The sequence below is a fragment of the Pelodiscus sinensis genome, chromosome 10 (assembly GCF_049634645.1).
Source record: "Pelodiscus sinensis isolate JC-2024 chromosome 10, ASM4963464v1, whole genome shotgun sequence".
NCBI lineage: Eukaryota > Metazoa > Chordata > Testudines > Trionychidae > Pelodiscus > Pelodiscus sinensis.
The window spans coordinates 44,933,090-44,943,527 of NC_134720.1; the positions used below are offsets into that span (position 1 = coordinate 44,933,090).

At 41.1% G+C, this 10,438-nt stretch overlaps 1 protein-coding gene across 1 annotated transcript in view; it reads left to right on the forward strand.

The window, feature by feature from the left end:
- The window catches only part of USP13 (ubiquitin specific peptidase 13), a 99,195-nt gene extending 88,967 nt beyond the window's left edge, over nt 1-10,228 (forward strand). Inside the window, exons 20-21 of the mRNA XM_075938035.1 lie at nt 1,587-1,671; nt 2,664-10,228. Coding sequence (XP_075794150.1) covers nt 1,587-1,671; nt 2,664-2,757 — 179 coding nt within the window. The 3' untranslated portion in view covers nt 2,758-10,228. The remainder of the gene's footprint in view (nt 1-1,586; nt 1,672-2,663) is intronic.
- Nucleotides 10,229-10,438: the final 210 nt, after the last annotated feature.

Consider the following 10,438-nt stretch of genomic DNA (forward strand, 5'->3'; position numbering starts at 1 on the left):
AGTTCTCAAAAGCATTTTCCTTCTCTTTGTCTACTTTGTAAATTTAAATGATCTTCAATATAAATATATTTTCTCAGTTTGTGTGTCAGTGGTGAAATCCGTATTTAACAATAAAAATCTAATAATTCCAAGTCTGGCTATACTGTGCAGCATAAACAAATACAGAGTAAGATTTCCATGCCTGCTGTGCAGAAAAGCCTTTTTTTCAGTTGACCTAACAATGAACTCATTACAGTTTTCTTTCTGTTGAGAAGCCATGCCTGGATAGTGTGCTGAAGCTGTTGAAGTTAATATTCAAGGGCTTTCCCAGCATTGCAAGGATTATATATATATTTGTCAGATTAATGGGGCTAGAAGGACTCAGTGGGTATGTGTAAACTACATCCCTCTGTCGAAAGAGGGATGTAAATTAGGTAAATTGAAAGTGCAAATGAAGCGGTGATTTAAATATCCCATGTTGCATTTGCATACTCGCGTCACAGCGGTCTTTCGAAAAAGGGTATTTTAATAGTGAAACCACAGTTCTTTTGGGGGAAAAAAAACCAAAACCTTTTTCGAAAGAACCGCATCTAAACTGTGGTTTCACTTTCGAAATAACCTTTTTCAAAAGACTGCTGTGATGTGATTATGCAAATGAAGCGCAGGATATTTAAATCCCTGCTTCATTTGCACTTTAGATTTACCTAATTTACATTTCTCTTTCGACAAAGGGACATAGTTTAGACAAACCCAGTGTGACCTCAGACCAAAAGTGACTCGTGGATATAGTCTCTGTCTTTTGCATTTGATTAAGAAGAGTTCAAACATTCACATCCATAAATTTAACTAATTAGTGTATGGAGCCAATTTTCACAACCCTACACTGGGCTGTATCTAAGTAGCATGTCCTACTACTGTCTTGTCTGCATCATGGTTGAAATCCAAACCCTTGCCCCATCCATTTTGTCTTTCATAGATCTGGTCATAGGTAAGGTTCAGATTTAGTCACAGTATTTTTATGAAGTCATGGATGGGGCATGAGCACTACATGACTTGAACCAATAATACCCCTGACTAAATCTCTGCTTCTGTGGCCCCCTATTCTGGGGGGCTCTGCTCCAGTGCTGAGGCTTGACTGCCTCTCGACCCATTGTACAGGGACTGCTCTCCGGATGGCTCTGGGTACCTGTGGGACTGTTGCTTCAGCTGCCCCAGGACTGCTGGTGCAGCTGGCTCTGGGGAAGTCCCTGAGATCGCTGCTCAGATGCTCCCATGGACCACGCAGGTAGCTGGCTCCAGGGATTCTCCATTAGCATCTAATGCATCTGGCTCTCGGGGTAGCCTTATTTATAGGTATAAGCTGAACTCGGACAACGTTGTGTGTGCCCAGAGGTGTTGATTTGTGCTGCATTCATGTTTGGTGAAGGTAAGTGCCACCTGTGAAAGGGGACACTTATGCAGGGTTAATAGAAAGTGTTTTTGGGCATGTGAAGTCTGAATCATGAAAATGCCTCGCTGTTTTTGAAAAAAAAAAGTCTCTTGGCTCTGTGAGGTGGTGTCAGCAACGGAGGACTGCCGCTCATCATTCACTGATGTTTCTTATGCAGGATATGAGCTCTTTGGGTTCATCAGCCACATGGGAACATCCACAATGAGCGGCCACTATGTTTGCCATCTCAAAAAGGAGGGCAGGTGAGTGGCTTTGGGAAAGGAAGGGAAGCTTTGGTTTTTGGATGGTAGGCAGCTTCAGCATAGTACGTCACCTCACAAAAATGTGCGAGTGTTTCTTATCACACAATACATTTCTGTTATCTCGCTCATTCAGTGGAGTGAAGGCTACAAATGTTACATAGAAGTGCACTTGGTTTTCCTTGTAATTGATGTGTGTGTTTGCGCACATGCCAAGGTAGCGCCAATCTGTACCAGGGACTGGCCTGATGCAGAACTTGGATTTTGTTGTGTTTGCACCAACCTCCTCCTCCCTTCCTTTGCATCAAGCACTCTTTAATTTCTGGCAACAGGAAGCCATCTCTGGTTTGCCTCCATGCCCCTCCGATTATGTAATTTATTAATTAATAAGTCTGCCGTACCAGTCACTTTTGTTTTCATTATTGTTTTTGTCTGTACATTTTCTGATTAGATTTTAAGCTTTTTAGGGTAGAGATATAAGAAATCCTTAATGCAGGGCTACTCAACTTTGGAAGGCCCGGGGGCCACAGTGATACTCACAGTACATGCCAAGGGCTGCAACTTAAGTGTGGTTGCATATACATGCAGATATATATGCAAAGAGTTTTTTTTCACACAGCGCTTCCAGCACTTTGTCCCTGAGGGCTAGTAACACTGATACCCTGTACCCAGTCTATTCTAACCAGCCTGTCCGCTTGCGTCTTTCAGTGCTCACCCTGCCTGAGAGACACCTCGCAGTTGTGGAGCGTGTTCCCTCCAGTTGAGGCCTTGTTCAAAGAATCCCACCTACGGGCCACATGTTGAGCCCCATTAAACCCATACTGCACCATGGGCCACAAACAAATGGTCCGCGGGCCACATGTTGCCCACAGGCCATGTGTTGAGTAGCCCTGTGTTAATGTAGCCCTGCATTAATGTCTTGTTGGTGCTGTATTAAAAGAATTAATTACAGCACTTGAATCCTCTTGATACTCACTTTCCTATTTTCATTTCAGATGGGTGATCTACAACGACCTTAAAGTCTGTGCCTCAGAGCGACCTCCCAGAGACCTGGGATATATTTACTTCTACCATAGGATACCAAGTTAGGCCTCACATACGTTATTTGGCCTTAGGAAGCCATAAGCCTTTTTAATTTGCCAAAAAAAAAAAAAAAAAGTATTCATTTAAAAAAAAAAAACCCACAACAAACTTTGGACTGCCAAAAAGCAAAGGAAAACATGGGATATTTATAGTTTATTTAAAACACAGTTATTTGATGCCTTCTTAAGTGTTAGCAGAGAAATTTCTATTAGGTGGTGATGTACTGTAGGATATTTTAAATGGCTATACATGAAAAGATACCTTAAGGCCATGCAGATTACTAATGGAGTTTGCAACTACCACATGGAGAATGCTTTTGTTCCATAACTAAACTACAATCCAATTATTGCCTTGTGGTTCAGCTATGTTCTTAGAAGACTTTTGGGGAATGTACATTTTTATGGTAGTAGCTGCCCACTTCTTCCAACTGGAGAATCCACACTGGTTATGGATGTCAGAGATTTGCCTTTGCTTCATGTATAGTTGGAAGGGGAGAAACTGTTTTCCATCACAGAACATGCCTTGGTCACAAAATTATTTTCAGTACAATATGGAATGACTAATAGACCTACTACGTATATTGGAATGTAGAGATACAGAATGTTTTGTTTTGCCTCCGTGATGCTTGAAATCAAAACACACTAATGCAAAATTTGGAAGCTATTAATCCCCTTTGCCAGTGCCCTGTACAGTACATTTATGCCAAATAGAAATGGTGAGTTTTATTTTATGTATTTAATGTGGATTTTTAAAACTCTTCTTGAAATCCTGTTGTTTTTTAAATTATCCCAAGAGATTCACGATAGCAAGTGGCTGAGGAAAATAGATATGCTGATTTGATAAATAAAACTCCATCTCTCAGGAATAACAACCACTGATTTCCTCCAAAGGCATTAGAAATGAGGAGCAATGTTCCTTTAACTGTTGCAAAGAATGTTGTGCCCAGACCGGTAGCACTCCAGCTAAAACTGACTCCAGGACAAAGTGCTTGTAGCACAATTCTGCTTTCTGCCAAAGGTTGTTTAATTATTTAAGTCTCTTCTATGGGTGTAGGAAATTGGTGGGTAAAATTACTGATTTATTGATTTTTTAAAAATTCATAACGTATCGATGGTCTAGAAACTTGCAAGCACACAGATAATCTGATCTGCACAACACCCCTCTCCTGGGTTTCCCGGGGGGGGGGGGGGGATTGGCCATTTTTTACTCATTTTTTCCATGTTTCTTTATTTCAATTTGATTCCTAGACAAGGAAGGGCCTGAGGGTGGGGGTGGGGGGGGTGTTAAATTGTTATTGAATAGTTCTGTTTTAGGGGGAAAAATACAACAGTGAATGTAATCTTTTATGTCCCCACTACCACCAAAAAAACTTCACATTATATTGCAACTCCTGAGAGACAGTTGGTAAAATTGCCTCCTCATTTTACTGATCCCTCAAAGTAAGTTTAAATAGTCAAAAGAACCCATGCAGAGTGCAGGAGAGGCAGGAAGTTGTGATTATGTCTTCTCCGCATTTAATGTCTGCAAGTTCAGTAGCAAAATGCAGGCAACTGCACACAACCAAAGGGTACCTGGTTATAACTAGGGCATTTTTTAATGTCTGACTACAAAATGTTCCCTTAATGTAGAAGTCTGGGATAGCTCACTAAACATGGTAATATAAGCCTAGTTTTCCTGGCCAGTTTTTTATTTGAAAAGTGGTACTAGATGTAGAGAGCAAATAGGGTGCAATAAATCTGTAATAGTGTATGTGATGTCTAATCACTGGGAAAGTGTCTTCTCTTGAACACCTTTCCAGACACACTAGAGTGGTGTTGTACCCCAATAGAAAATGGCTTTCATAAGAACCATCTGCCTCATCATTATTAAGTAGTTTTATTATGGATGAAATAAAAATTGCCAGCAAATCTACTTGTTTCTACAGTATTTTGGCTGTTTGTGTCTTTCACTAGCAGAAGCCTGTTCTGAAAATTGAATCAGCCAAGTCTGCAGTGGCGCATCCCATGTTTAAAGTGAAGGAGCTGAACTTTAAGATGGTTTTTTATTTGTGCTTTTGACAGTAGAAAAAGGAAAAGATCCCTTTCGTGCCCAGTTACATTTCAAAGAAGGGCAACAAAAGCTTTCTCCTCTGCCTCATGAACTTAAAGGGCTATTTATAAACTGGAAAGGTCTGGTATGCACAACCTTTTTATTTAAAGACCTTGGAGTCCTTACCATGCTTGTTACTAAACATGGGAGTAAGGATGGAGCATGAGCTCTTACAGACCATGTACTTGTATATAGAGCTATCTTAACTGGAACAACTATGTGTGTGATATTATATATTTAATATCAGGCACATTTCAAAAGCTAGCAGGTGAGAAGCTGGGAAGTGATACTTAAAAGAAAAAAATTAGCTGGTGCATTTTTAGTGTTTGCATTTCTGAAATTCTTTTATTGCAAGTATAGTTCAGGCCTTTGTGCAGTGGACAAAAGTGCAGGGTGCAATCCAGGGGAGAGGCTGAATTTTCTTTCATGGAAATTTAGCATTGAAAAATACTTTGAAATTCTTCAGGTGTTTCTGCATTTTGTCCCCTTGTCACTGTTTTTGCCTTCAAACGATCAATGTACTGCCCTTTCTTTTCTCTCTCTCTCTCTCTCTCTCTCTCTCTCTCTCTCTCTCTCTCTCTCTTTTTCTTTAAATATATGACTAAAGGCAAATAATGCCATTGGTACATTAGGATGCAATCCTCTATTTCTGGAACATAGAGTCAGAGGTACCCTTGTTTCATCCATTTAACCCCTGATCTATCAAAGCACTTAAGTGCATGCTCAGTTTCAAGAATATGGGTGGTCCTATTCACTATGCCTTTTGCATAAGTACCTTGCTGGATCAGGGCACTAGAGGGTGACTTGAGCAATGGGTAATAGGAGGACCTGCACATTAGACGGATTCCAGTAACTTTTTCAAATTATTTTTCTTTAAAATGTTTTGTGAGCTTCTTTGGAGTAAAGGTTGAGAAGAGTCATCACTTTGGCCCAGATCCTCAAAGGCATTTGGGGTCACAACTCTCACCAATATCAGTTGGTCTATGAACTTGAAAAGACGAGTTATTTAATCAGCTGAATACCATGAATCAAGAGGTACAGAGCAAACTGCTGTTTTATTGTTAGAGTTGGTCATACATTTCTGAATTATGAAACTTTAGGGAGAAAAGGAGAAAAAAGGAGAATGTTTGACAACCTCCTCACCCCATCCTTTTAAATATTGCTTTATTTCTAATGGAGTCTATAGAATCCCCTGTGCAGGTCCTCTCTCCAAAGCAAAAGTAGGATGTGATTTATAAAATCCTTTTATCTTTCTGGTTAAAATGTAATTAGGGTATAATCTTAATTAAGAAAAATAATAAAGCCTTCAGCCAGTCTGGGAGTCTTTGGACCTGATTCTCCTTTCCTTTTTACCAGTTACACACTGGAGTAACTCTGCTGAGTTAGACCTGATTTACACTGGTGTAAATGAAATCAAATTCAGGCCCTGTTTCTTAAGAACTTTCAACCTCATGGGGGTACAGTACAAATTTGTGACATGGATGTATTAGATCTTCATTGTAGCTTTTAGAAACAGACCTCCAACTCGTATCTTTTGTTTTCCATCCCAATGGCAGCCATCTCTATTTTCTCTGCTGTCTTCAGATACACTGAAAGACTGTGCAAAACATGCTGTAACTGGAAATGCCTTTTTATTTCCCTACCTTGTCTCCCATTTGTGGATCAGATCAATTTCTGATTCCTGCCACATCTTTTGAGGTTTTCTATTGTGTCCTGGAAATGTTTGTAATCATTTATTTTGCACCATACAGCATTGTTTGCTTGAAGCACTGGTAACATTTCGGGGAGTATTTGTTTGAGATGAGAAGGGATATTAATGATATATTGCTGCAATTGTTTTAAATTAAAAAATATTCTCACATCTTGGGGATCATGTTGTCTTTTTGCCTCATTCTTGTCTTTGAAACCTCAAGTTAACTGAGTTGCTTTTGACGATGCCAGTTCTCACAGTTCTGAATCTTGCAAGATCTAGTGTTTTCCTTGAAGCCCCAACAACAGGGGCAGAGGAGGTACATGAGACTTTGCACACTCAACTAAAAGAAAGAAAAAAAGTAATTTCTAGCTTTGATAGTTGCAGAAAGAAGCTTGAAAACACAGGACTCCCTAAAGAATGAAAAAGCAAACAAGTAGAACCTAAAATGTATTACAGTAAAACCTGTGCTATCTGGCACTTAACTATACGGAAAACTTTAGAAACCAGCACATTTCCTATTAGGTAATAATAATTACAGTACTGTTTCTTTTTAATAACATAAGACTAAATTTTACTTGTTCAGTTGTCCCATACATCCTTAGCATTGTGTTTATGTTGATTACAATACAGTTTACATTATTAGATAACCAAAATTTGAGTTTTACTATTATTGTCCATTGTTTTTTTTCTAGGTTGATGGAACCCTCAGATAACCAAAATTTTTAGATAACTGTAATGCTATAATCCCCGAGCATGCTGGATAACAGGTTTTAAAATACCACATGATTTTTAAGATGCTCTTATGATTTTTAAAGTCCTAATCAAATTTCTGAATGCTTGGGACTGGCACACTGATCTGTGCAAGCTCTGTGCATTCATACCTAGGTTTCTACTGTGTTATAGGTTAGGCCTTTCTAAATATTTGTCTGTTGGCCTGCTTTTCATGGAAGTACAAAGACTTTGTTTGGGGATTTTGCCGCTCAGTGTGCAGCAAAAGAGAGATGATCCTGGAGGAGGTAACCTTCCAAACATGGCTTTGATGTGGCTTTCTCCACAGAAGTACTGAGGTTGGATTCATAATTTGGGATAAGTTGGGCCCATAATTTTGTGGACATACCGACCATAACTACAGCTCTGTATATCTGCGGATATCCGCTTCCGTGGATGCGGATATCTGTGGAGAGTGAAGCAGATACTAGAGTGGATACTCCTGCCCCATCCTCTGCTCAGCGCCAGGCCGGGGGGAGAGTGCCAGAGCAGAACCCTGCACTGCTGGCAGAGAAAGAATGCAACAAGCTCTGTCCTAAATCTCCCTGCAGGAGGAGATGAGTTCTGGTCCTGCCTGGCCTCCCACTCCCTCCACCTCGTGAGCACTGACAAGCAGAGCCCCCGCCCGCGTCCCTGCTGTCCCTCATCCCCAGTCCCTGCTTTTGTGCTTCCTGCCTCTTCCCTGGATGATCCTGCCCCCTCCTCGCTCATCTGTGCTCCCTCCCCTCCAGACGGTTTGCTGTGCAGATGCAAGTAAAATCTGGATTGTGGATTGAACAATGAGTTGAGCCTGGTGGATGTGGATCATCTGTGGATCCATGTTTTTGTATCTGTGCAGGGCTCTAGCCATAGCCCTTCAAATCTAGCTACCAGCCTGCATGCCCCATACTGGTATGAAAGGAAGGATGGTTCAGAATTCTTTTGTCAATTGAGCTGTGTCTATGCCGGGGATTAAGTTGACATTACTTCAGTGCTCACTGCTAGTAATTTCTGTTGTGAAACCCAATCTGGGATTTACAATTTGGCTCTTCAAAAAGTTTTTTAAAAAATCAGCTTTTGCTTCATTTTAAACAAACTTTCTGTTAGTCAAGACAATTTAAGTTAAGAGGAAAAAATTCTACATCCTGAAATGATTAGGATCAGAAATCTGAGTAGGTGAGAGAGGCTGAAACAGGACCATCTTGATCCATGCTGTTAAAATATTTGAGGGGATAAGGATACATCCTGAGCATTTCATAAAAATGATACAGCAGTTGCTGCGGTGGTGGCACAAGGATACGTTAGTCTCTAGAAATAAAGCACTGATTCCTTTGTTTTGGTGGGGTTTTGGTGTCAAGAGGAGACAGTTGCTACACAGAGGCCTTGTGGTTTAGTTTGGTTTTTTGGCAGCTTGGCTAACAAAGAGGAAAAGGTTTGACATAAACAGCAGTGGTCCATGCTGAGCCCTAGTGAGAATTGAAATTTGGGCCTGTGATGGGATGTGTATACTCCAGCCTGGCAGTGACAGGTTGAAGGGGAGGCAGAGGAAAAAAAAGAACTGTGGGGCCAATAGGAACTGAGTGAAGAGAGTTTCAGGCAGCTTATCCGCTGCAGCTAGGAGCTACCCTGAGAGAGCTGCTCAGCATGAGACTGAAGAGATGAAACTTCAGAGAGAAAGATGTGGAGACACAGCTCCATGACAGACTCCTGCAAACAGGTAAAGGTAGAAAGAAGTCCAGGGAATGAGTGAAGGATCATAAGAAACAGGCCCTAGCAGTTTATCAGAATGCCCCTAAACTGACGAGTGGGAGGCTTGAGGGGAGGTATAGGCCCTGAGAGCAAAGGGGCCAGGCCTATTGAACCTAGGATTGCTAGGCATCCGGTTTTCAACCAGAACGTCTAGACCCATGTCAGCGGTGCAGTGGGGCTAATGAAGGCTCCCTGCCTGCCTTGGCTCTGTGCGGCTCTCCGAAGTGGAGTTAGGCTCAAGGGAAGCTAAGGAAGCTCTGTATCCTCCTCCCCCATCCCGCCCCTGAGCACCAGCTCTGCAGCTTCCATTGGCTGTGAATTACAACCATTGGGAGCTGCGGAGGCGGTGCCTGTAGGCATGGGCAGTATACACAAGGCTCCTCCAACTGAGAGCTAGATATGCCAGACACTTCCAGGAGCCACCCGAGGTAAGTGTCTTTTGTGTGATTAGAAAGTTGGCAACCCTAAATAAACCCAGACTGGGGGGCTGAAGGTCTGGTACATGGTTACTGAGTTTTTGTATGGACTTGTTACCCTGGAAGAGGTGAGGCTTTAAAGCCAGAGAGCTGAGTTACAAGAAGGAACGTGAGGGCAGGGGACTGGACTCGATGACCTCTCGAGGTCCCTTCCAGTCCTAGTATTCTAGGATTCTAACACCAAGTTGTCCAACATTAGAATTCCATCTGAACTGAAGTCCTTTTTTTGACCATGTCTGGTATAAGATGCCTAAGACCAAGATGCAAAGAACTCATAGCAGGCATTTGTGAAATAACCTTTCCTTAAGGATAGTTCCTTTTTAAAACCCTATCACTTAGGGCCAGATTTTTACAAGAGCTCAGCATGTTGCCAGCTGAGCATTTTTGAAAATCTGGCCTCAATTGCAGGTTGCTGAAGTCTTGAAAGTCTAGCTCTTATTGGGTGATTTATTCCCCAAACTATACAATTATGAATATTTTTATATCCCTTAGTTATAAGTTACATTAACCTGTTCATTTGTGTTTTGTTTTTCTAACCATATGGGAGCTGATCAAAAGGCTACTGAATCAGTTGGAAAAATTCTCGTTGATTTCAATGGACTTGGAATCAGATCTGTGATGAACAAAACCAGGTTTTTTTGCCTGAACTTTAAGTCCAGAAACACAACACAACTCTGCTTTCAAATAGCTAGGAATGAAAACCTCAGATCTTTAAAAAAAACAACCCCCCCCCCACATTTATGAATTTGCTCTGAGAATTAAATTCCCTATTTAATTTTTAAGCAGTAACAACCAAAGCCCGTTTTCAACTGTCCAAGAAATCTGGTGAGTATTTGAAGCCACAGACAAAATTTATTTTAAAACATATTTAAAAATTGCACAATTTAATATGTGGAAAAGAATCACAGGAAGGCATGCTTCCAATACAGTACAA